This window comes from Molothrus ater, chromosome 2, assembly GCF_012460135.2.
Source record: "Molothrus ater isolate BHLD 08-10-18 breed brown headed cowbird chromosome 2, BPBGC_Mater_1.1, whole genome shotgun sequence".
In the NCBI taxonomy this organism is placed as follows: Eukaryota; Metazoa; Chordata; class Aves; order Passeriformes; family Icteridae; genus Molothrus; species Molothrus ater.
The window spans coordinates 2,391,131-2,418,331 of NC_050479.2; the positions used below are offsets into that span (position 1 = coordinate 2,391,131).

The following is a 27,201-nucleotide window of genomic DNA, read 5'->3' on the forward strand; positions in this document are numbered from 1 at the left end:
TGAAAGACAATGTCCCATTGTGCCTTGGATTTAAAAATAAAGCACCCATTCTGAATTTCAGAGCATGTGTTTATAAATAAGACACACTCACAGCCCATATTTTGCACTTTCAGTTTTTAAGTGCTGTGTGATCTCGAATTTGATGGGCTTTGGGTTTTTTCCCAAACACAAAGATCAGAAAGAGCCATTTTAGGCTGTTTCCAAAGTAATGATGTGCAACTCAGTGTTCTGCACGAGCAGAGATATTTATATATATTGTGAATATGTGTTTATCCTTCAAGCTTTGAAAGGCTGCTCACAACAGGAAACATTTACACAATCCTTCAGGCCTCTGCACTCTTTTGAAGAAATCATTAAAATAAAATTTGCTTCTGACACTCAGGGACTTGAAGAACTGTTGTGTGTTTTGGGGGCTCTTGGAAGCTTCTATTTCCCCTTAAAATTGGCAAGATGTATTTAGTTAGCTTTCTTTTATATCTATATCTATTTATATAGATATAGATCTATAGATATATATGTAGATACGTATATTTATATTTATTTACATTTATGTATATATTTACATTTAGTATTTATATTTATATTATTAGATAGATAGATAGATAGATAGATAGATAGATAGATAGATAGATAGATAGATAGATAGATAGATAATGTATTTATGTATTTCCCTAATAGAAAGTAGGGATTGGATGTGATTATGGCTTAAAGAGGGGACTGAAAAATGTTATAAATGTCTTCCTGCATGATCCAGGACAATTTTGTAGATTTTAGGGTTGGAAAGGATCGTCACAATTTTCTCTTTCTTAAAAATATCCCTGGATCTCCAAGCCTTGGGATGCCACACCCCCGTGACTTGCCTGTGTTTTACTTTGTGGGATTTAGATTGAATTCCGCTTTCAAGGCCTCAAATTACTGGAAATTTATCATATTCAGTGGTAAAAGTTGGTTTATTCCTTGGTTGATCTCACAGTAAGAACTTTAGAAATCACAGGCAAATGTATTTAATTGGAATTTGATGGGGTACAAAACACACCACGAATGAATGAATGCAGGAACACTTTAGACCTGCTGTTCTTTTCCAAGCTTGCACAGAAAATCCAATTTGGAATATCTGGATGGAAGCAGTTAAAGTGTTTCTTTGGGATGTTATTGATGGAAGAGTTTAGTCCAGTGTCCTCACCAGCAGTGCACAAGCTCCTGTTCTTGTCAGCTCCCCATGTCCATGGAAATTAAAAATTAATAAATAAAAATAATACAAATAAATAAATAAATAAATAAATAAATAAATATAAAAATGAAAATAATAAAATCAAATAAAAATTAAAATAAAAATAATAATAAAATAAAATTAAAAATAAAATTTAAATTAAAATTAAAAAGTGAAAATAAAAAAGTAAAAATAAAAATAAAAATAAAAATAAAAATAAAAATAAAAATAAAAATAAAAATAAAAATAAAAATAAAAATAAAAATAAAAATAAATAAAAATAAAATAAAAATTAAAAAGTGAAAATAAAAAAGTAAAAATAAAGATAAAAATTAAAATTAAAATTAAAATTAAAATTAAATAATAAACAAAGAAAATTAAAGTCTCCTCAGTTTAAATTCTAAAATCAATCTTTGCCTTCATTCAGTAATTTACTCATCTTGACCTCTGTATGAATCTGACTCACAAGAGCCTTGAGCAACCACACCAGGAAAATAAATGCTGATAAATATTCAGCTGACCATGGCCTGGCCCACGTGGCTTGGCAATCATTCACCCCCCAGCCCAGCTTCACAGCCAACAAAGAATTTTCCAAGAGAACTTAAAAACAGTTTGCCAGCAAAGAGCGTGAGGATTGGGATTTCATGGAACACAATTAGAGATGCGAAAATGCTCCATGATAAAAATATTGCAAATTTTTTAAATTCAATCGCCTTTAGCTAAAATTTGTTTTGGAAGTTTTCCACTTCCCATCTGATTCCAAAAGGTTGGATTTTAAGGGATTTAAAGGGACAAAAATAGCACCTTGACAGAAGAGGGAATTTCTCTTTGGAGGGGAACATTTCCCAGGGAATGTGTGGGATGAACAATTACACAGCAAAATTTCAATCCCTGCAAAATTTGCTGGAAAAATTGCTGGAGAAGCCTGTGAAACACAACTGGATGTGTTCTGGCAACGATGGCCTGGCCAGAGGGCAGAGTTGGGTGCTTTGTGTCCTGAAAACACTTGGAGATTCTGTGCCCATGGCCTGGAGTCCCTCAGGCCAAAGAGATCCTAAAGGGATCTGGGGGAAGCCTCCCTGAGGATTTTAGGGAGGCCCCTAAAAATCTCTGAATTGAGAGACGAATGGGACTTTTGGTTTTTGGTCTACAGGTTGTTGGTTATTTTTCTCTTGTCAAAAGCTCAGCATGCTGTCGGCACACCAGACTTAGAGTGTGAAAAGAAAGGCACCAAAAGCCACCAGACACACAGGTTCAAGGCCTTTTAAAGCTATTTTGTCCAATTAACTCTTAGAATGCATTTTATTTCTACCTCTCTACCTAAAATAGTGTGAATATATAATATTAACACCTAGTAACTAATTATTTGTCTGTTCACACAACATCTGATTGTGGCTCTTTCTAACCAATCCCCCTGTGCCCCCAACACTGCAGAAAATGGAGCAGATGAGGAACAGGAAGGAGGTCAGACAGTGCCCCAAATCCTCCATCTTGTCTCCTACCCACCTCCACACAAAAAACCCAAAACTCTGAGTTTTTCACCCTGTGATAAACTCTGCCACTGTCCATTTCACACGCAGGGATTCCAATTCATCCTGAAGGCTTGGAAGCTTTCTCCATGGATGAAGGTTAAAAGCAGGGTTCTCATGGGGGTCAGGACTTCTCAAAACAAGCAGAGAAATGTTCCCTGTGCCCTGGGTTCCAGCAGGGACCCTAAATAATTCCAGGGAATTATTTAGGATGAATTCCCTGGAATTATTTAGGGTTCCAACAGGGATCCTAAATAATTCCCTGGAATTACTTAAGGTTGAAGGGAGCTCTGAGCACCCGATGGTGTTGAGGATGTCCCCGCTCGCTGCAGTGGGGACCTGAGGACCTTTAAAAGTCCCTTGGTTCTGTGGCACTCACCACACCAAATGATCCACCCGAGCCACTAAAGGAGTTTAACAAGGCGTTTTTAAAGACATTTCTCTGCCTCTTCAGGTTGCACAGATGAGCTGGGAGACAAACACAAACTCCTCTGTCGGGTCCGGCTGTCTGTCTCTGCCCCGACACGGGTAGGGTGGTTCTTGGGTGGCACGCCTTTCAAAGGACGAGTCTGGACTCTTCAGCTTTTCGATCTTCAGATTGTTTATTGTTTCTTATCTACAAAATTTTCTGTCTGCCCAACAGAGGTCTGATCTGCAAGGCAGCCAAGGGCACTCTGACCACCCACGGGGCGGTCATGTCTTTTTATACTAAAATCTATTACATGATATTTACCTTTATTTTCCAATACTTTTCACCCATGTTGGCAAGTACACTTTCACCATAAACCAATCCCCAAGTGCCAACATCACCACAGGAGATGGAGGACAAGAAGAAGAAAGAAGAAGGACGAGACACGCCCTGATCCCTCCATCTTGTCTCCATAACCCCCCTGTACCAAAAACCTTAAAGTTTATATTTCACCCTCTAAATGTGTCCCTTTTACACCCTTCACTCCAAAGTGATTCTCATGTCCTCAAACTGCTGTCACTTCTGTGGATGGATCAAAATCAAGCCACCAAACACTCTTGGCAACATTCCAGGATTTCTGAGACCCCCAAGGGTTCTCCTGGCATCTCTGGACATCGGGAGCGATGTGCTGAGTTCCCACACTCCTCTGCCTGCTTAGAGCACCCAAGCAGACAGAAATGACGCTGGAAAAAGTCTGATGGGTTGATTTTCTCCTCCCCAACCCTGCCCTGCATCCCATAAAAAGTGGTAATTGACATTTTAATGCATGACATGTCGCATTCCTTCATAACGCTGCCGTAATTGAATCCACGTGAAACTGGAGTGCTCTGGGTGACCCCGGAGTGTGCCACACACCTGGAAGCAGTGAAGTTCAATTAATATGTCATTGCTACTAATAACAGCTACTACTGAGAACCTCCAGCCAGTGGCTGCTCCAGGGGAAACAGTAATCCTTGGATTTAGGCAGATAATGTACAGTAAACACCAAGGAGCCATTGTTTACATGCAGTGCTGCTTTGGATCAGCACTTAAAATCTTGCTCTCTCTGTAATCTGCTTTTTTTTTTTTTTTTTTCACTGAATTCCACCATTTAGTTCACCCCCGTGCTGTATTTGTCTGGCTTGGTGTGCAAAAATTTGCAGCTCCTAAAATAAAATCAGCTGAGGGCCATTAGTGGAGTGAATCAAACAGCGCCGAGACAAAGGCTTGTGCAATAAAAAGGGAGCATAAATCACACCCTTGCACAGAGAGAGAAAAAAACTGTGATAAAATGGCCTTAAGGATTTGATTTAATCTGTCAAAACCCAAGAAATTTAGAGTGGAGGGTTGAGAGTCCTTCTTTTGCTTGGCTTGTCATTAAAATGAAGTTATCAAAAGTCCTACATCGAGGAAATGGATGTGCACACACCAGGAGCCTGAATATTCCCTTCATTCATTTACTGGTCCAGCAGTAAATCGAGGTTGAAATTCAGGAACTGCTCCCTTTCCATGGGAGGAAAGGGTTGAAATTCTCCTTTTTATTTATTTCAGCATCAGGTCTGATGATTTCACTCAGTTGGGGTTTTGGAGACAACCTGTGTGTCCCAGGGGCTGAACCAGAGAGATTATTAAACCACTTATCCAGCAGGGAATCAAAACTGGTGGAGCTCTGGGGAACCTGGGCTGGTGGAAGGTGGATCTGGATGACCTTAAAGGTCCACTCCAACCCAAAGCATTCTAGGATTGCTCCTGAATGCAGAGTTTCACTCAGTGTGAGGCTCAATTTTCACTCACTTGTGGCTCTGGAGACAACCTGTGTGTCCCAGGGGCTGAAGCTGAGAAATTATTAAACCACTTACCTGTGGGTTTTTGGCTTCTTTGTCTACCTCTGCCTCTGTCAAGGTTGGGATTGAAGCACTTGAGATGGAATTTCATGTTCAGACTCAAATGTTTATTATTTCTTATCTGTATTACAAGTGGTGAGTCCTACAGCATTCTACTAACAAGGTACAAAACTGGCAAGCCATCTCTCTCTCCAAGGCCTTTGAGGGATAAACTGCCCAATTAACAAATGACACCTCAATTATTTTCACTTTTAACCCAATACCCAACCACCCATGGCCACAATGGGGACTTTTTTATCCAATGACACAAAACCACCCAAACCCATGGAGAAGGAGGTGAAGGAGAAGGAGAAGGAGAAGGAGAAGGAGAAGGAGAAGAAGGAGAAGGTGAAGAAGAAGGAGCAGCCTCCACCCTAAACCCTCCATCTTGCTTTCTCTCTATTCCTGTATTCTAAACCCTTAAACTCTGGGTTTCCCACCCTGTGATCTCACACACTTCTATCCAAACTCCACCCCCACAATCCCAGTTCTGCCATTCCATTCTGGAAGCTTCTCCAGGGCCTCAGGTCAAATATAGTATTTTCTTGTGGGTCTGTTCCCTTCACCACAGAAAGTTTAAAATTCTCAGCTTCCAGGACTCCAACACTTCTCCAGTAAGGAATCAAAACTGATGGAGCTCTGAGCACCCTGGGCTGGTGGAAGGTGGAACTGGACAACCTTTAAGGTCCACTCCTGTGGGTAATGGATTTGTAGGGAATTCTGCAAGTCTGACAGAAGGCTCACACAGTGTGTGCATCTGTGTGCAAACCTTGAGACAAGAAATGCTGGCTTAGAAATGCCCTGGAGTAGGACAGACATTGCTGAGAGAGAAATGGAGCTGGAAAGAAGTTTCAAAGGATGGCCTTGCAAGACTGGACACTGTGGAGAAACAGAACTGTGAAAGATGCATTGCAGTGGGACCCATGAGGGGTAATTTTAGATGTTTGGCTTTAAGGCATTTCCAGCATGGTGTGGCTAAAGCTGATAGGCCAAGAAACACTTACAGTGCATTGTAATTAGGAAATAATTAGCTTCTGATTGTGAATTATAACATCTGTACTGTCTCACCCTTCTCATGACACTGAAAATTGAATAAAAGTTTTTAAAACTCCTCTCAGTTGCCCCATCTCTGGGTCAGAAAAAGGGTCAATCCAACAATGCTGGAGTCCAACAGACTCCAACCCAAAGCATTCTAGGATTGCTCCTGAATCCACAATCTCCCCATCCTGGCTGGGATTATGGAGGAGAATATCAAGTTTCAAACATTACATCACTTGGAAAAGAGTGAAAACACTGAAGACCACGGTGGTGATTCATGAGGAGCTTGGCCTCTTCACAGAACCCCTGTTTGCAGCATCAGACCTGTGAGTTTTTCTTGGTGTCCAGGCAAACCTCAGGGGAGTTGTAGTTTCTGGCTGGGTAATCCCCAAAGATCCCAGTGTTTATTGAAAATGGGGTTGGATTTGTGCAGAGCTGCCCTCCTCCCCCAGCACCTCTCATCACCACATCCATTTTATTCCTCCAGCCACGCTGGGCTCTCATCTCAGATTTGCCTGAGATTTATCTGTCAGCTTTATCTGCTCCTAAATTCACTTCAGCTCTGCAGCTGATTCTCCCAGGAATCCATGATAAATTATATTCCCTGTGTTTTTCATGCTCCTATTTCCCCTCGCTCTGCTTTTGTAAAAAGCAGTTTCCAGCCTGCTCTACTGACCTGAAATCCCACATTTATGGGTTTGGAAGCCAAATTTCCCCAGTGATGGTGGGCAAAGCAGTTGGGAGAATATTCCTTCATATTAATTACACAAATTTGGCTAATTCTGAGGGGTTTTTTGAACTCTCCAGTCCATGCTGCATTTTTTGAGGGTCAGAGGCATCGGTGGAATCAATCCCACTGTATTTGCACTGCCCAAGACTCCCAATCTATTCAGGGTAAACATTTCTCTGCCAATCCCCACTGCAGGAAGATTTCCCAAGATATGCTAATGGCACCTCCCCACTGCTGGAAAAACCCCACAGCAGAGAAAGCTGGGGGAAAAAAATAAACACAAAGAAGGTTCTGGGCTCAAAAGGGAGGAAAGAGGAGAAAAACGCACTCAGAATTTGTCTTTTGGCAGGAGGAGGATAAAAATAATTTCTGGAGCCACTCAAGTGACAAAAGGAGGGTCTGGAGACAACAATTTGGACCAGTTTGTGTTGGTGCAAGGGATCTACTGCTCTCTTCCCTCAGAAAATGAATGTATTGGGAGACTTAAAGGCAAGGATCTTGTTTAGCTGAGGTTGGTTTTGTGGAGAGCTCAGCATGAGAAGAGATGATTCCAGGAATTTTTGGAAATTCCTAATAAGTAGGACAAGGAAACAGAAGGATAAATCTATATATTTGTCTACAGCAACATGAAATTTTCTCCTGTTTGGTTGTTTGGTTGTTTATTTTGGGTTTTGTTTGGTTGGGTTTAGAAGGTTTTTTAAACATAGGAAAATAGAAAAAAAATTACTTTGAAGACATAAAACCAGGTTTTCTGCTTCCTTGCAAATAATCCCAATCACAGCATCGTTTCCAAAGTTATAAATTGCTCTGGGATTGGGCTTTTCCAAGAGAATGTGTAAAATAACTGAGCAGGAGGAAGTCACAGGGAGATTTTAAAGGTACTGGGATGGTTCTGAGAGCCTTTTTCCTACCTCAGACATAAAAGCTTCCTCATCCTGACATTCTCCAGCTGGAATTTTCTTTTTATTATTTTTATTGGGTTTTGGTGGGTTTTTTTTTCTTTTTTTTTTTTTTCCTTTTTTAGATTTGGGATTTTAAGAGAAAAAGCAAAAATTAAACAAAGTTCAAGCTCTAAGTCTTTTTCAGAACAACATTTTTCCTGTGAGTGACCCTGAATTGATGAACTGAGGGGGAAGTTCAGTGGTCTTTGAGGGATTTCAAACTTTAATCTCCATCTTTTCCACAAAAAATGTGGAGAGAGGAGCCCACACTGGAGCAGGTTTGCTGGTAGGACCTGTGACCCCACAGGAGGCCCAGGCTGGAGCAGCTCCTGCAGGAATGATCCCATGGGAAAAGGGAGCAGTTCCTGAGGGACAGACCCCATGGGAAAGGGAGAATTTCCTGAAGGAATGACCCCATGGAAAAGGGATCCACCTGGAGCTGTTCCAAAAGGACTGACCCCATGGAAAGGACCCTCACTGGAGGAGTTCCTGACCCCATGGGAAAGGGAGAATTTCCTGAAAGAATGACCCCATGGAAAAAGGAGCAGCTCCTGAAGGACTGACCCAATGGAAAAGGGATCAGTTCTTGCAGGACTGACCCCATGGAAAGGACCCTCCCTGGAGGAGTTCTACAGGAATGACCCCATGGGAAAGGGAGAAATTCCTGCAGGACTGACCCCATGGAAATGAGAGCAGTTCCTGAAGGACTGACCCAATGGAAAAGGGATCAGTTCCTTAGGGACTGACCCCATGGAAAGGACTTACACTGGAGGAGTTCCTGCAGGACTGACCCCATGGAAAAGGGATCAATTCCTGCAGGACTGACCCAATGGAAAAAGGAGAAATTCCTGAGGGACTGATCCCATGGGAAAGGGAGAAATTCCTGAAAGACTGACCCCATGGAAATTGGAGCAGTTCCTGAAGGACTGATCCCATGGGAAAAGGGATCAATTCCTGTAGGACTGACCCCATGGAAAAAGCTTCCACCTGGAGCAGTTCCTGAAGGAATGACCCTATGGAAAGGACCCACACTGGAGGAGTTCCTATAGGATTGACCTCATGGAAACAGGATCAGCTCCAGAAGGACTGACCCCATGGATAAAGGGATCAATTCCTGCAGGACTGACCCCATGGATAAAGGGATCAATTCCTGAGGGACTGACCCTATGGAAAAGCTCCATCAGGAGCTCCCCCTGAGCCACTGGAGAAAATCAAGTGCATTTTGAGCCCAGGAAGAAGAGAGGAGTGGAGGAAAGTATTTTTTTTAAGACCAACCTTTTATTTCTCATTATCCTACTCTAGTTTGACTGGAAATACATTCATTTTTCCCCAAGTCGAGCCTACTTTGCCTGTAACAGCAATTCCTGAGCATTCTCCCTGTCCTTGCCTCAACCCAGGAGCCTTCCATGATATTTCCTCTCCCATGTCCAGCTGAGGAGGGCGTGGCAGAGTGGCTTTGGTGGCAGAGTGGCTTTGGGGGGTGTCCAGCACCCAGGCAGGGCCCACCCAGCACAAGAGGCCCTGACTGAACCTCTTGGGACAAGGGAGCGAGCTGAGCCTGGATATTCATTGTCTGACTGGTTTTGTGTGTAGAACGAGTTGGAAGTGGAGAGGGAGAAGATTTCAGCATTTGCACTGTGTATTCCTCACTGATTCCTTGGGCTTTGAGGTCCAAATTTCAGGATCAGCATCCAAAGGCCAAACACAGAATTTTAGGGGGCAGCATCTTCTGGGTGTCTTTCCAATGGTGACAGAGACTGAACTTGGGTCATCTTTGTTCAGGTAAGATTGAACCTATCCCAAATTCCCACAATAAAATATGGAAACCTTGATGATATGAACCCTGACTAAAGAAAGAAGGCAAGGAAAAGCAGCAAGTTCCTCTATGTGAAGTGAAAATTCACTTTTCCCATGCCAGACCTTCCCAATCGGCCTGATGGCACCAGCAAGGAAACTTTTCCTTTCCCCTTTCCTTCCCCCTTTCCATTCCTTTCCCCCTTTCCCTTTTCCCCTTTCTTTTCCTTTCCCCTTTCCCCTTTCTTTTCCCCTTTCTCCTTTCCTTTTCCCCTTTCCCCTTTCCCCTTCCCTCTATTCCCAGTGTTTCTCCTGCCTCGTTGAGGTTGCACTCTGGGAATTCCATGCTGGTTTCAGCTCCTGCCTTGGAGATTTGGCTGATCCAGGTGCATTTGCAGGGCTGAGGTCTTGAGTTCCCAAAAACAACCTTGGCCAGAATTTCTGCTTTCCCTCTCCATCCCCTCCCTGCCCCTCGTGCTCCTGTCCCTTGTGAAAAGCTCATTCTTTACTTAAATTTCTCTGTCTGTCCATGGTAAAAAACCTATTTAGAAATCAAAGGTGCAGTTGTTAATGACAGCACATTCATTTGCTTATGACTGTGCTCAGAACAGAGTAAAACATCACATAATTAGGCATAAATAGCATTATGCATAAATAACATTTTCCATCCATCATTTCTAAATCATGACTAAAGTATTTATAAACTTTACCATCAAGTTTTACCAAAGTTCTCCTGACAGTCATTATATAATGTATTGAATGCCAAGCAGCATAAAATACCACCAAAAAAAAAGAGAGAAATGTTTTTGAATCAGAATTCCTCTATTCCTCACAGATCCATTATTCATCTCCACTAGATTAGTCACACTGCTCATATAAGCCAAGGACCACTGAGAAAACAAATCTCTGAGCAGAACTTTCAAAAAGTAAATAAAAATACTCACACTGACTTTTTAGAATGTTCAAAGGATTTCAGACAGATAGAGTAAAAATGATCCAGTGTGTGCTTTTCCCACTAGGTTTTTTCCAGTTTCTCCAGCCAAGAAGCTTCCTCTCCCTGATTGATACACTCCCTCTCCTATTCCCAGCTTTTGCCTTTTAAACTATCTCCCATACTTAGAAGAAATATGGTTTGCAGCTTGTATTAGCAGCAGCAAATGTTTGGTCACGAAACTTTGGGTGTCATAATTAATACCAATTATCAGAGCCCTATGAAAATACTTGCGGAAAATTCATAGAATTCCAGCTCCGGTTGTGGAGGGGGAAAAAAAAATTGAAGTTGACCTTAACAAAACAACTTTATTCTCCTTAGAAAACTGAAATTGAAAACCTGACCTGAACATGAGCACTGAGAGTTTTTAACTTGGGCATATTTTTTGCAGATATCATCCATTTGGATCAGTCCATCAAGTCTGACAGCTCCTGCAGAGTTGCACGCCTGTGTTATCACTGCCCAGCACACACAGCATGCACCCCCTTCCGCAGCAAGGACAGCAAATCAAACCCCCACATTTACAAGTTTGAAGGGTAACTAAAAAGACCCCACAACCTTTATTTCATTTTTAAACAGCCGTATTTTTTCTGGATAGGAGCTTTTGACAACCCCCTCCCCAAACGCTGTCTGAGCAACAAGAAAGAGCCTGGAGATTTCCTTCCCTCCACCCTGATTAGAAATGGGATCCATGCCCCAGCTGGATATTTCCAGTTCATGCCCAGTAGAAATAATTTTCTGTCCCATTGCCAAACGTGTCCCATGTGGCCAGCAAAGGTTGGACAATAGCAGCAATACAGCTTCCAGAAAGGAGCTGAAAACGATCCCCTGCAGCCGGAGGCCTCCATTCTGCATAGTTTCATCATTCCAGCACCGAGATTCCACTTCCTTTCTTCCCCTTTCAAGTGTTCAGCTCGAATCCATCCTGCTGCCGACGTTTACGGCTCCCACCTTGTCTGAAGGGACACGGCACCCTAAGAAGGTCGATCCCAAAATCTTCCGCTTCGCCGGTAATCCTCAGGCACCGCCAGCGAATAACCCCACTGAAGATCAACACGGGATGGCGGTGCCGGGGCGAGTTGAACAAATCCCGAGGAATCTGTTTTATTAGCATTTATAGGATTTGCGTGCGTGAGCGGCTGTGTGTGTACAGCCACACTTGGGAGCGGTCGTTACAGGGGAAAAAAACACAAAAATCCGGGGGATTCCTCCGGGGACGATCAGCGCTGCTGCTCCTCGGGCTGGGAGCGGTGCTGATGGTGCAGACTGGAAATGTTCGAATATCTGACGGTGTTTTCTTTCCTGTGGAGCTCGCTGGGATTTCTCACAGTTAATACTTCAGCTAAGCACATCAGACTAAAGTTAAGCCCCGCTCTGTGCTCGGCTCCGCAGCCCCAATTTTCTCCCCCAACCTCCACCGAGGGGAAAAAAAAAAATAAATAAAGCAGGAAAATTCCACCAACACCAAAATCGCGGCACCGCCAAGTTTTTTGGGGCAAGAGTGACACTTTTAGGGACACTTTCAGGAGATGGCAACCCCGTTCCTGCTGTCCTTCCCTGGAAACAGCGGCTGGAGCGGCCCTGGGAATTCCTTGGGATCCTTGGGATGGGAAGGGAGCGGTGTCGGGGGTCCCGGCGGTGCCGCCCCCACGCCTGAAAGATGCGAAATTGCCCCAAAAAAAGGTGTTGGACCCCCTCCCTTGGAGGATCGGGCTTGTCCCCGTGGCCACCCAGACACGGGGCACCCACCCTTTGGGCAAGGGAAACGCCACAAGAGTTTGGTTTGGGGTGGATGGGGGAAAAGAGTTTGTTTTAGGAAAAGGTTGGAAATGTTCCTTTTGTTACACAGCTCACCTGGGAAAGAAACTCTTTCCCTGTTGGAGGGCTTTCCCCTCCAAGCAAAGGGAAAATGTTGTTAAGTAACAGTGGGGTTTGTGCGCGCCCGGCGTAGATTCCACGACAAGGTATCCGTGAAAACATTATCTGAATATTTAAGTAATAAATTGTTTTGTTTATTCTCCTGATTTATTTTCGTCCCGACGTGGAGTTTTTAGGAAAAGGGTGGCAGGGAAGTCCCTGCAGCCACCTCGGGCTCACCGAGCTGCACACAGCGAATCCACCTCGATAGATTCGGGCCACCCTTGCAGCACCGTGATTTTCTCTTTTTCTGTCGGGATTCTCTTGAAAACTTTCGCAAATCTGCCCTTTTTCCAAACCACCGCATTTTTTTTTTTTTGAAGTACAACAATCTCCCCTCACGTTCTCCTTTGCCACCCGGTCGTTTATCTCTATATTTTGTTCACAGGACACAGAAATGCCCCACATAAATTCCTTTTCGGGGTTAGCAATCACGGAGCTCGTTGAATCGTTAGGATCTGCCTTGATATACAGCTAATTTTCCGCAAAAAATAAATATATATATATAAATAAAATATTTTCCCCGATATATATATCTATTATTTTTTTTACCTCTGCTCATACGTCCAGTTTCGGCGGCGGGCGGAGGTTTCATTGAATTTTGAGAATTTCCCCGAAAAGCAGAAGTTTCTTTTCGATGGCTGATTTTGGTTTTTCGGTTTTGGTTTTTTTGTTGTTGTTTGGGGGTTTTTTTTTGGTTTTTAGGGTTTTTTTTCCCCTAAATTAATTTTCGTTTGTTTTGCTCGGCAAAAAGTCCCAGCCGGAACACGCTCCAGTTAAAATGAAAATAAAAATACAGCTGTGGGTTAAACCTGGCATCTCCAACGTGCCCAGCAGAGGTGTCCCCATAGAGAGGGGCACGGGGCTGCTGTTTTCCCCTATTTTGCGGGTAGAAAGGGCAGCGCGGGAGGGGTAAACGGGGCACACCGCACATTTCGCCCTTCGCTCAGCTTTCCTTGACCTGCGAGCCTAAATCCAAACTAAATCCCACCCATTCCCTGCAGAAGCCGCCGTCCCCGGGCGCGTCAGCCAAGGGCCGGGCGCGGTGCCGGTACCTGAGCGGGAGGAGATGGATCAGGAGGATGGATCAGGAGGATGGATCAGGAGGATGGATCAGGAGGATGGATCAGGATTAGGATACCTGACCTGATGCATTCGGGGCCATTTGGGGCAGTCCTGGAACCCTTCGGGGCTCCGCTCGCCCTCTGCTCGCCCCCATCTCCGGCCGGAGGTGCCGCAGAGTCCCCGCTCGCCACCCGGGGCCCGGGCAGGTCGCAGGGCTCGGCCTCTCCCTCGGTGTGAACGGGCCGGGCCCTCGCTGCTCTCCTGGGATCATTAATTACGGAGCCCCGGGCAGGTTGAAGAGCTCGGCCTCTCCCTCGGTGTGGCCGGGCCGGGCTCTCGCTGCTCCCATGGGATCATTAATTTTAGAGGCCCGGGCGAGCTCCAGCAAAGGCGCTCGCCCGCCGGCCAAGCCTCCCGCGGGGATTAAGGAGCGGGGCATTGTGTCCCCCATCCCCCTCGGGATGCGGAGCCGCGTCTCGCCGGTCCCTCCTTGTCCCTCCTTGTCCCTCCTTGTCCCTCCTTGTCCCTCCTTGTCCCTGCTTGTCCCTCCTCTCCTCGCTGCTTTAATCCCCACGCGTGGCCGGGCTGGCTCCGGGGGCTGGGGCTGTGTCCCCGTGCGGGTGGGACAGGGACACACGCCTGGCTTGGTGTCCCCAGAGGCTGCTCAAGGGCTCCCGTCGGGTTAAACCCTGCCCGGGCTGGGCTTAATTCCCTCACTCGGGACATGACGAGGGGCGCAGGCTTGGGTTTAGTGACAAGCTCCGCAGAGGTGGCCCTGGGCTCTCCGAGGGAGGGGGCTCGGGGGTCTCGGCATCTTCTTCATTCGCTCCATCTCTCCCGAGCGCTGCTCCGGCAGCTCCGGGGTTAAGCCCCGCTCAGCGGAGCCCGGCGGGGGCTGATGAGCAGCGGGGCTCGGCCCCCTCCTCGGCGTGTGCGAGGGGAACGTGTGAATACATTTGTGTACAAATGTGTAAAATGGCTATTACACACCCGACATAAATCAGCGCTGGGGTCTATCCGAGCCGCGCGTACCTGCGCCTGTGTCCAGGTGTGCTTTACCCACACCCACAATAAAGCTCTCGGGTGATTTCCCGGCGCTGGGGAAGGGCCCCACGCGTGTCGCGGCCCCACACCCCCCCTCCCCGTGTCCCCAGCGCCGGCCGGGGTGACGAGGCCCCCTCGGGGTCACCGAGAAGGGCAGCGAGGGCCGAGGGGCTCGGCCGGGAGCGGGCTGGGGTTGTCCCCCCGCCCCCGGCTCCCCCCGGGCCGGCCTCCCGTCCCCCCGCAAGCGCCGATTGCGGCTCCGCGCTGCATTCGGGTCCCTCGGAGGGCGCTGCGCGGGAGGACACGTCACGGATACATTATCCCCTCCCCTCTTGAGGCTCTCCTGGCTTTCCGCAGCCTTTGCTAAAGAATTAACCGAGAGGTCCGCTTCAGAGCTCCTTCTGCCCCTGGGAAAAAAAAATTAAATAAATAAAAAAAAAAAAGGCGAGGAAAGAAAAGGAAAAAGAAAAAAAAAAAAAAAGAGCGGAGATATCGGTGCTTTCAGACGAGGAGCGTGGCGGCTGTGATTTCCGAGAGGAGGGGAATTTTACCTTCGATCCTTGCCGAATTGCGGGAGGTGAATGTAGCAAACCCTCCCCTTGCCTTTGAAAGGCATGTCTCTGCCAAAGAGCTACAGCTTCGCTCTTGAAATACGTGACAAATAAACAAGAAACAAACAAAAAAAATTAGAGAGAGGAAAGATTCCTATCCTTCAAATTCTTTTTCTTTAAAAGGGGAGGAAAAAAAAAAAAAAACAACAAAAAAACCAACCAAACCAATAAATAAAAGCAACAAAATCAATGCCGCGCCTCTGCCAGCGCTCGGACTTGTTTGGAAAGAGACAACAACGCTGAAGTGGCACTGGTCCCGAGGAAAACGGATCCTTTAATTTGACTCCGCATGAGAAGCGCATTTGGAGCCGGGCGCAGCGGCCGCAGCGGCAGGAGCAGCCCCGGAGCCCCCGCAGCCCCCGCGGCCCCCGCGGCAGCCCCGGCGCTGCCGGAGCCCCTCGGGCACGGGCGGAGCAGCAGCAGCAGCAGCGCCCTTGGGCCGCGGGAGCCCGGCCGGAGCGGAGAGGCGGAGGGCAAGGAGAGCCGCTGATCCCGGAGCGCTCCAGCCAGCAGCAGCCACCGGCTTCGACTTCGGCTCAGCGGGGAGCTCGTCGTGTCCTCGGCATCTCCGGGACCAGCTCATTTTGCACTTCGTCACTTCGTTCTAGGTCGCTCGTTTTCTCCCTTTTTTTTTTTCTTTTCTTCTTCTCTTGAGAGACAAAATGTCCAAAAATGGTTCAGCCTGCTTAGCCCAATGATTTCTTGCACGGACGCTCTATTTTTTTTTTATTATTTTTTTTAATTATTATTTTTGGATGGGGCAGGATTGAGTAGAAGAAATCGTTCGGTGAAGGGAACCCGGCGGTTTGCTCCCCCGTTAAGGAGAAGATCGAGATCCGATTCCCAGCTGCACGCAGAGGACGGGGGCTGCCGTGGATCTTTCAGTCTGGCTTTCGGAGCCCTCGCTGCTGCAGGGTCAGAGCAGAACTGCCTTCTCCGAGCGGCTTTCCTGTCCTGCTTGCAGCTCCGAGATCGCCTCCCCCCTCCTAGCACCATTTCTGTTCTTGTTGGTTTTGTTTGGTCGGTTTAGCTTTATTTTTCCCACCCCTTTTTTGTCTATTTTTTCCCCCTTTCGTTGTTTATTATTATTATTATTATTAATTATTTGATTCGGGTAAATTGCCTTCCTAAAACGAAAATACTAACTCTGCCGACGAAATCCATGCCCCCTGCCATTCGGAAGAACCGGGTCTAATATGCCAGTGACATCTCCGCCTTGCAGCAGTCGCGATGAAGGAAAAATCCAAGAACGCGGCAAAGACTAGACGGGAAAAAGAAAATGGAGAATTCTACGAACTGGCCAAACTCCTGCCCCTGCCCTCGGCCATCACCTCGCAGCTGGACAAGGCGTCCATCATCCGCCTCACCACCAGCTACCTGAAAATGCGAGCCGTCTTCCCCGAAGGTAAAAACAGCCCCGGGGCTCCGGGAGCCCGCACGGAAGGGACGGGGACAGAGGGGCAGGGGGTGCTGGGGTGGGCACGGCCCCATCGGCGCCCTGGCAGGAGGGAGGGGATGCCCGCAGGGGTCTCAGAACGGGGTGAGCGAGCCAGGGGGGATTGAGGGAAAAGCGGGCTGCGAATGAGCCCGTCTGCCCCAAGCCCGGCGGCGGGGGGAGGCAGAGCCGGCCGCTTCATCCCCCCTTCCTCCCCCTCCTCCTCCTCCTCGGCTGCCGCTTCAGCTCCGGTGGCTCGGGGGTCCCGTCCCGATGAGAGCGGGCTCGGTTCGTGCGTTCAGCCCCGGACGAGGGGGTGGCCCCTGGGCACGGCGCTTCCCGTCCGGGCACGGCCTCGGAGGGGAAAAAAAAACCCAAACCCGTGTGGTTGTTATTATTATTTTGTTTTGGTTGGAGTTCTCTGGAGCCAGGCAAGCAGGCTGGGAATGAAGGCGCGGCCGCTCCGAGGCCCTGCGGCTTCTCCCGGGGACGGAGAGCGGAGAGAGGGGAAGGAGAATCCGAGCCCAGCCCGGCCCGGCCCGGCCCGGGGCTGTGGCTCCCGTGGCTCTTCTCGGAGCCACCCAGCAGCCAGGCCCGGCACCAATCCCGCTGGATTTGGGGGAAATCATCGCCTCGGGAGGCTCCTGCCTTCCCCCGAGCGCCCCTGGGGCCGCCGGGGCGAGGGGAGGCTGCGGGCCGGGGGCTGGCGGTGCGGCCGCGGAGCTGATGCGCTGGGCAGTGCCTGCGGGCGGCCGAAGAAAGCCCAGCAGCCCCGCTTTGTCATTTGTTTGTGCCTCCTCTCCGCACCGGGAGCAGGGCGAAGGAATTAGCAAATTCCGCAGGAGAAGGTCTGCTCTCCTCCTTAGCGCGGTTTCTAAGGAGCTTTATTAAAAGGCTAAAAAGAAAAACACGACCAAAAAATAAAATAGGGGGAGGGCGGGGAGAAACCCCCCCCCCCCTCCTCCCAACCCGAGTAAAAGCTTACCGTCGTGGCCATTTAATTCAGAAATTTCGGGGGCACGGAGCAGCCGTGCTAATTTGGGAAGCCAGGGCTCCCGAGCCAGCGGAGCGAGGGGAGCGAGGCGCTGCTCCGCCGCATTTTCCAGCCATTATCCCCCACCGGGAAATTTCCCCGTGAGAAATAGAGCGTCGTAATTTCGAGGGGGGGAGGCGGTGGTGGTGGTGAGGGGGTCACTGGCCGGCCGTGCCTGGCGAACGTGCCCCCGAACGCCTTTGATTTAGGAGCGAGGGAGAGCGGCACGTTTCGAGATGCTGCTGGATGCGTCCCGGGCTTTTCCAGCCCTGCTGATCCTCAAGAGCAACGAGCCGACCCCGAGAGCAGGTTTATACCCAGAGCTCGGGTGTGCTTTATGTGTCTGTCTTCCCTAAACAGGCCGGGCGTGCGCTTCCGCACACTCTGCTTATTAAGGGCAACGTTTAAATGCATACAGCGAATTCCTGATCTTTCATCGTTTTAAGTACGGCTGGAAATACATTTAAAACCAAAGCTTTGCATCCAGGGATGACAGGCCGGGGGGAATTGCCTCCTCCGGACCCCGAGCCCTGCGTTTAATGCCTGGGAGGGTGCAGGGGAAAGGGGGGAGCCGGCAGAGGCGGCTGCCGAAGGATTTTTTTAGGGGGGGTTTCTTCCACACAGTCCCGCATCACCCGAGCTTCCCTCTCCCTCGGGATTTGCCTGTGGAAAGAGAGGAAGGGGGGGTCCCCACCCGTCCGTCCTTCTGTCCGTCCTCCCCCCCCCCCTCCTCACAACTGGTTTCCAGTTGGCTTTACTGGGAGGGGAAACAGCCCAGAGAGGCGTCCCGTCTTCAACCCCGGGCCAGCCAGAGCCGGGGGATGAACCCACGGCCAGGGCCGGAGCCGGTGGGTCCCGGGCGGTGGAATGAAGGCGGGCACACCGCAGCACCCCGGGCTGCCCCAGCCGTCACCCTCTGGGGCTCAAGGGGGTGCCAGGGTGCGGGGGACAGGTCTGAGACACAACCAGACGCGTGCTAGGCCCGGACTAACTGCGGCCAGCCCGGGCAGGAGCGCTGCTCGGCTGCGGACCCGGCTGCCAGCTCCGTCTGGGCTGGAGGGAAAGAGAGAGAAAGAAAGAGAGAGAGTTGTGGTTTTAAACCCCTCGGTGGAGGGCTCACCCCCTGGTTTCCAGACGTAGTTTAGGAAAAGTTTGAGCCCCTCAGCGAAGGTGGCTGATCCCGACAGGGCTTGGGACAGGTTTCCTGCTTTTCCCGAAGATGGACCGAACCCGCTCAGGCTCCAGAGAGCCAAAGGGGATTTGTACCCCGGCTCCTTTACCCCAAGCACTGCAAGGGACAAGTTCGGGCTGCGAAATCCCAGATTGTGCCCTGCGGTACCGCTGCGACCTTGAGATTCAGGAGTTAAAGTCAGGACACAGCAGCCTCCCGTTCTCTAACACCGTCTTCTCTCGTGTTTTCTTTTTCTTTTGGGTTGGTTTTTTTTTTTTTTTTTTTGGTTTTTTTTTGGTTGTTGTTATTGCCACGGCTTTGTTGCTGTAGAACAAAAACACACCACGAGTCGTCTTCTGCCTCCGCTGTCAGTATTTTTTTATTTTTTATTTTTATTTTGAAAATGAGTTAATGAAGGAAAGAGAGGCGAGAATGAACTGCGTTTAAAAACTGCGATTCTCTGCCCCCCGGTTACGACAGACTGGTGAAATCGTCACCCTCTCCCTCCCCCATCCCCGGCGCAGTGTCCAAAACCGATTATGAAATTGGACATTTATGGTTGTTTCAACCGGATGGGAGCCAGCTAATTAATATGTGACCCAAAATACAATGTGCGCAATAGAAAATAATCTGAATAAAGTGACGGAGCGGTAGATTTCAGACCTTCCTTATTCCGAGAGGCAGACATTAGAAATTACTAGGAATATTCACAGCCCTCGGTCCCCATTTAAACCTGGCCACGAATGTAAATTTTAAGAAAATCAAGGCGAATCGCAGCCATTTCATCTGATGGTCACACGCGCTCGGAAAAGGTTCGTTAATGAATTAAACAAATAAATAAAGCGCGAGGCGTGGGTAATCCCTTCTTGGAAAGCCAGCCCCTATTGTACTAACCACTAACAGTGACATTAAAGGTCTCACTAAAACAAAAGTGCTTTTTTTAGGCTTTTCCCGGGGCCGTTCCCAGGCGGCGGGAGCCGCGGCCCCGCGGTGCGGGGACGGGCGGCGGGGTCGGGGCGGGGACGGGCGGCGGGGTCGCTCCGGTCTCTCCCGGCCGGAGGGAGGGAGGGAGGGAGAGGAAGGGCGGGGGTCACCGCCGTGGGTCTGCCCGTGACCTCCCTGTCTGTAGGACGGCCGCTTTGGGGCCTCTTAACGCGACCTGGTGGGCTGGGCTCGGCGGGGAGAGCCGGGTTTGTGCGGGTGTCCTGGGGGGCAGATTTGTTAGAATGTTTTTTCCTCACTTTTCTTTTTTCTTTTCAATTTTTTTTTTTCCTGGGAGTTCACCCTTTAAAAAAAAATATTTATTTTATTTTTATAAATAAAAGTCTTGATCTTTCCGCCCGTCCTTCCCACCGCCCAACCCTCGGCCACCTTCTCGGCGCTGAGCCCGCAGAGAGGAGCGGGCGGCCCCGCACGTCCCTGCCCGGACTTGCTCCTTCCCAGACCCGCCCCGACCTGGGGGTTTCCCCTCTCTCAGGGGTTCCCCTGGCCGGGTCCGGGTGTTCCCCGCTGGCTCCGCACCCAGCGGTGCCGTCGGGGCTGAGATTCCCTCGGTCCGCGCTGCAGACGGGGCTTGGTGTCAGCGCTGCCCTCGCACCCTCCCCACGGGGCGACAGCGGAGCCTCGGAGCTCAACCAGGGGCACAGAGCTCGGTGGAGCTCAGCCAGGGGCACAGAGCTCGGTGGAGCTCAACCAGGGACACAGAGCTCGGTGGAGCTCAACCAGGGGCACAGAGCTCGGTGGAGCTCAACCAGGGGCACAGAGCTCGGTGGAGCTCAACCAGGGGCACAGAGCTCGGTGGAGCTCAACCAGGGACACAGAGCTCAGTGGAGCTCAGCCAGGGACACAGAGCTCGGTGGAGCTCAACCAGGGGCACAAAGCTCGGTGGAGCTCAACCAGGGGCACAGAGCTCGGTGGAGCTCAGCCAGGGGCACAGAGCTTGGTGGAGCTCCGGGGCTGCCCCACGGGAATGTCCCCGAGGCTCTCCCGGCCGAGGGAGGCACAACCGCGCTGGGGAAACCCCAAAAAGCAGAGTTGGCTGCGAGCCCCCAGGGTTTGCCCTTGTTCCTCGTGAAGGCTGCGGGACCTTGCGCTCCGCGGAGCAGCCCAGCAGACACAAAGGAAATAGTCCAAGTTACAGGGCAACCCGATACTGAACGTAATACATGGCTGAGTAATTCTTTTAGCAGAATCCCGAGCTGAAAAGCTACCGGGCTTTCAAATGTGTGTGCGGACGGACTTCTGTATGCCGAGAGCAAAGGTGGGAGTTATTCCCAAACATTTCTAGATCTTATTACAGTTCCACTCACCCCGCTGGCTCCCTGGAAACCGGGAAATGTACAAACGGCACAAAGTGAGTGCTGAGGTACTTTGAAAAACAGCCAGAGGTGTCAAAAGGGACAGAGACGGATTTTGTCCGTGTTTGCCACAGGGCGCGTTTGTACGAAAATCCCCCAGTTTTTCAACGGCAAAAGCAGCAGGAATTTTGGGGTGTTTGTTTAAAACCCCCTCTGATTCCGAGCCGGAGCTGCAGGAGCCGCCTCCCGGTGCCCGGAGGGGTCCGGCGGGCACAGCCGCGCTCGGGGCCGGGGTTGACCCTGCCCGGGATCCCGCTCCTCCTGCCGGGCCCGGGGGGACAGACACCGGTCCGAACACCGGCAAAAGCAGGAGAGAGGCTCATCTCGCCCGTGTCTGCTGCGGCAAAGTGCCAGAAAAGCGGAGGTTGAGCCTGGGACTGGCCAGACACCTTCCCGCAGGGGCTCTGGGCTCTGCCGCTGAGCCCAGCCCCGGCTCTCCCGGCTCCCGCTGCCGGAATTCCCTCGGATCGCTGGATCCGGGTGATCCCCGAGCCTCTGGCACGGCAAAGGAGCCGCGCTGGGGCCGGGCCACCCCCACGGGTGTTCCCAGCGTTTGCGGGGAGGATGCTCCAGCCGCCCGCTGGCTGGGAATTCTCTCTCGGGCCGTGGAATTCCTGCTGCGAGGGGACATCTGGAAATGTCCCCTTCCAAAGCGCCCCGTGTGGGACACCCGGCAGCGTCCCCAGGCAGGGATCGCCTCCCATCCCCGCCAAGGAGCGGTGCAGAAAGGCTCGCTGTGGATCCGCAGGGATTTTGGCCTCGCTCCAGGCCAGGGAGTGAATTTGGGAGTTATTTCCCGGCCGGGCAGGAGCAGCCAGGCCCAGCCTATGGCATCCATACATTTACAGGAACGCGCGTTCGCAAATGGCTCGGAGGAGAAGTTAATGGGCGTTAGTCCCTTATTCGAATGTAAGGTTTTATTCGTTTCGTTTTCACCTTTAAAGCGATCTGCTGGCGGATTAAATGATAAAATCGCCGGCTTTAAAATAAGCTCAGACGAATGCCAGGCTGATCCACCGAACGTGTTTACGTTTGATGCGCGTTCGCGATTCCGACTCCAATTTAAAATTCCTGAGGGAGCGAATCTGAGCAAGTGACATTTTTTTATTCCGGGCTAGGAAAGAACCTCAAAACCCGTGCAGATTTTGGGATGCTGAGAAAGGACAGGACGGAGCGAATTGTCTCGCACGGGTGGGGCAGAGACGCCGCTCGTTCTTGAAGGGTTTCGTGAGAGCTCAGGGAATAAATCTGCTCCGCCTTTGGGAATGGAACTGCTCAGGGCAGTTTTTACACCTCTCTTTGTAGGTTTGCAGTCTCATAATTCGAAATTTGTAATGAGTAAATCGAAATAAGGGCAAACCCCGCGGCACAGGGACAGACTCTGGAGTTTGCGTTTGTTGCCGTCTCGGGAAAGAAGCTGCAGGATAACTCCGCCATTCCCAAACTTTCTCTCCCGCGAAACAAAAAAGCCTTTCAGCAGAAAGGACATTTTTGCCGTATCTCTGGAAATCTAGGAGGCTTTCCCAAACGGAGAATTGGGGAAAGGCGGAGAAAAGCGCGAATTTTCGTTTGGCTCTCCCGAACAATTTTCCCAGCGCTTCTTTCAGAGCGGGGAAGGCAAAGGGGAAAACGAGGGCAATTCCCGGGATTTGGGGAGACGGACACGGGGTGCGGATGCAGACCCCTCTTTTTGGGTGCTGCTGCTGCCTCGGGACGGCGAAAAGGAGGGGTCAGGGCCGGCTTAGGTGCCCGGTGTCCCCCTGCCTGGCATGGGAAGATCCTCAGCGCTTTCCCGGCGGGAAAGGAATCAAAACTCGGGGGAAGCACCGCGTTCCTCCAGTGGGAGATCCTGCCCACCCCAAGGGATGTCCCAAGAGTGGAGAGAAATCCCCCCATCATTCCCGGGCCAGGGTTTAAGTGCCCAGAGCACAAACGGATCCGGAATCGCGGGGCTGCAGCTCAGGGCAGGAATTTCTGCCAGTTTTCCCTCCCGCTCCGGAGGCACAGCCGGCAGAAAGGAGATTTCTTTGGAGAGCCTCTGGGCGGCCAGAGGGCACCGGGGCTCGGTTTCATAGCGGGGCATTCGCGAAACGGGCCGGAATTCCAGGCTGGCAGCACCGAATCATCCAGGGCTAGGGGCCAAAAAAACCCTTTTTGGGTTTTGAGGCCTCCCCGAAGCCCAGGGTTGTTGTTTCGCTCCAAAAACGAGGCACCAAACGGATGCGGTCGCGTCCTTCCCTTCCCCTCCATCCCTTGGGGACAGTGACCCCTCTGTCACCGGGTGGCGGCCTCGGCTCCTCGGGGAGCTCCTGAAAGGTTCCTTGGGGAGCTGCTGAAAGGCTCCTTTTTACCCTGCAAGCCAAAATCAACCAACCAACCCCAGCCCCGCCGCCCCTCCTGGCCCCAAGGCAGCTCCGTCAGGAACCGTCCCCTGCCCCGAGGCGGGCTGGGCTGTGGGCTCGGCTGTGGGCTCGGGTTTGGGGTCAGGCTGTGGGCTCGGGTATGGGATCGGGTTTAGGCTCAGGCTGTGGGGTTGGGTTTGGGCTCGGGCTGTGGGCTCAGGGCCCGATGGGGCCAGGGGATGAAGCTCTGTCGGTCCCATCCGTGCTCAGGTGAAATCGGGGCGGTTTATCTCCAATCGAGCTCCTCTTTAACCTCTTTTCCTCTTCCTTGTCCACTTCGGGGGTGGCCGCTCACAGGGGCAGGAACAGGGACAGGGGCAGGGACAGGAACAGGGACAGGGACAGGGACAGGGACAGGGACAGGGACAGGGACATGGACAGGAACAGGGACATGGACAGGGACAGGGGCAGGGACAGGGACAGGGACAGGAACAGGGACATGGACAGGGACAGGGACAGGAACAGGAACAGGGACATGGACAGGAACAGGGACATAGACAGGGACAGGGGCAGGGACAGGGACATGGACAGGGGCAGGGTCAGGAACAGGGACAGGGACAGGAACAGGGACATGGACAGGGACAGGGACATGGACAGGGACACGGACATGGACAGGGACACGGACAGGGACAGGGTCAGGGACAGGGACAGGGACAGGGACACGGACATGGACAGGGACATGGACATGGACAGGGACAGGGACAGGGACAGGGTCAGGGACAGGGACAGGGACAGGACAGGACAGGGACAGGGACAGAGACAGGGACAGGGACATGGACAGGAACAGGGACAGGGACAGGGACAGGGACACAGACAGGGACAGGGACACGGACATGGACAGGGACAGGGACAGGGACAGGGACACGGACAGGGACAGGGACATGGACAGGGACAGGGACAGGGACAGGGACGATGCAAGGACAAGACGGGCCCGGCGGGCGATGGGAGCAGCTGCAGCCGCGTCCCTGCAGGAATTCCCTCCGGGAATTCCGGGAAGGCGCATCCGCGGGGATGCTCCGCTCCAGAAAAAGAACAATTCCTCCCCAAAAACTGCGCGGGGAAGGGACTCGGCCTTTGCCACCGTGGCAGGAGGGGGAGCGCGGGCAGGGCAGGGGGGACAGCTCGGGCTCCGCTGCCTGCTCTGACCAAATCCTTGGGGTTTTTTGTAGGTCTGGGCGACGCCTGGGGACAGCCAAGCAGGATCGGCCCTTTGGATAACGTGGCCATGGAGCTCGGATCCCACTTGCTTCAGGTAGGGCACATGGACAACCCGGGGGTGAGGGGCTGCCTCTCCTTTTCCTCCTCCTCCTCCTCCTCCTCCTCCTCCTCCTCCTCCTCCTCCTCCTCCTCCTCCTCCTCCTCCTCCTCCTCCTCCTCCTCCTCCTCTCGCACCACCACAGCAGCCTGGCTGAAGGCCTTCATCTCGTCGGGCTGGGAGAGCAGAAAACCAGAGGCACCAACCACTTAAATTCCAAATATTTCACGATTTTTCGCCTTTGGCATCGGCCGAAGCAAGAGGCGCTTGTCCTCTCTGTGCAGGCCCAGCTCGCCCAGCCCGAAAAGTGGCGGAGATGTCCCCAGGGAGCCCCCGGGGGAGGGGACAGGCGCTCCCCGGTGGTGGCACCGGGAAGGGGACAACACCTGCATTGGATCTCCTGGGACTTTAGCGCCTGAACGTCCCGCTCTTCACAACCCCGGTGATCTGCTCTGGAATTCCTCTGAGTTCTGAATTTAGGAAGTCGCAGCCGGGGCGGGGGTGCCAGCAGGAGGGATAAAAAGAAAATTAAAAATTGACTTTAACTATATACATAAATATAAATAATATATAAAATATATATTTATATATATTTATATACATTTTTATATATATATATTTATATATATTTATATTTTTAAGTTTTAAATCCAATTTTTTACTTTTATTTATATACTTATGTATATTTGTATATATATAATATTATATATTATATATTATAATATATAATATATAATATATAATATATAATATATAATATATAATATATATAATTTTAATATATTATATATAATAATATATATACTATATAATGTAGATAATATTATTTATTCATTTATTAATTTTAATTTTAATTTTAATTAATTTTAATTTTATTTCTAAATTTGTATTTTTATATATTTTATTTGTATCTATTTTTATATATTCTAATATTTATTTATTTATTTATTTATTTATGTATTTATTTATACACGAACCAAATACGACACAGGTTTTCTCCCCCCGATTTTAAAGAGCCACCAAACCGGAATCGTTTATTGGGCGGGTTTTTTGTGGGAGGTGAATCCCTGCTCACAGAGCCGGAGCTGTTTTCACTCTTTCGCTCGGCCGGGGATGAAAACCCGACAGAAAATCCCTGTCCCGGCCGCGGTGCCGCCGCTCCGACCTTGGGAATGACGAGCGCCGTTCTTCACCTCCCCTGCGGGGAAAAACGAGATTTTTGGGAGGTGCTGACAACATCCAGGCGATGGCAGAGCTCAAAGTGATCTCCTGGGGAGGCATTTCCAGCCTTGGAATTTTTTATTTTATTTTATTTTATTTTATTTTATTTTATTTTATTTTATTTTATTTTATTTTATTTTATTTTATTTTATTTTATTTTATTTTATTTTATTTTATTTTATTTTATTTTATTTTATTTTATTTTATTTTATGTAGCTGCTGCCCTCTCAGCTGTTTCAGTCACGAGCCCACCTGGAAATGCTGATCTAGTTGTGTATAATAACCTGCATGATAATTTAATTGATGTATTAAAGTGCAGACCCAGTTGTATAAATCATTGCTGTTGCTCCTCCTCCTGGCTGTTCCCTGTTTTGTCTGGCATTAATTGAATTTATAACAAATTAAATGCTGACCACCAGCAACTCTCATTTTGCAGTTCAGTTATTTCTGAATGACGAATGCTGAAGGTTTTAATAAACCCACATTTACTGCAAACTTTTTTTTTCCTAAGGGTTCTTAGACTGAAATTTTCCATGTGAATTTTCAGCTTCAGTGTGCTTCCCTGTACATGAAATTTTGGGGTGTGCTGCAGTAACAGCAGCATTGAGCCAAGTTAATAAATGATAAATTAATAAACAATTATTAATTAAGGGTAAAGCAATTGCAAGACAACAGTGCTCAAAGCAAAATTGCGTCTAAAACTGCAATAAATTATTTCCCATTTTAATATTGCTACAAAATTTAATTTATGCTTAAATTGGCAAAGAGTAATCTGGTTTCAGTTATATGCTGTAGAGCCATTAGTAGGCCAGAGAATAATTTGGAATATTTTCTTATTGGGGTGGCACTAGAGGAGCATTGAGTAGACAGGATTTTATTGCTTCTCTTCCAGTTCAGTGGCTTTAAATGGATTAAAACAGGTGGTTGTTCTACTTATGTCCTGTAAAAATTATTTTTCTCTTCCAAATATATTTTCCAGTGATATTCACATGTGGGAATATTCACTGACAGTCACCTGTTGGTCAAAGCTTTCTGTGCTGGGTAGAGATAATGCAGATTTTTTGTTATCAGTTACTTTTGAAAAAAATGCCTGAAATTGGGCACTGAGAAATCAAGGGCCCCCCAA

At 49.5% G+C, this 27,201-nt stretch overlaps 1 protein-coding gene across 1 annotated transcript in view; it reads left to right on the forward strand.

The window, feature by feature from the left end:
- Window positions 1-16,431: 16,431 nt before the first annotated feature.
- Window positions 16,432-27,201, forward strand: part of SIM2 (SIM bHLH transcription factor 2) — a 62,154-nt gene continuing 51,384 nt past the window's right edge. The window contains exons 1-2 of the mRNA XM_036405066.2: window positions 16,432-16,606; window positions 24,769-24,851. Coding sequence (XP_036260959.1) covers window positions 16,432-16,606; window positions 24,769-24,851 — 258 coding nt within the window. The remainder of the gene's footprint in view (window positions 16,607-24,768; window positions 24,852-27,201) is intronic.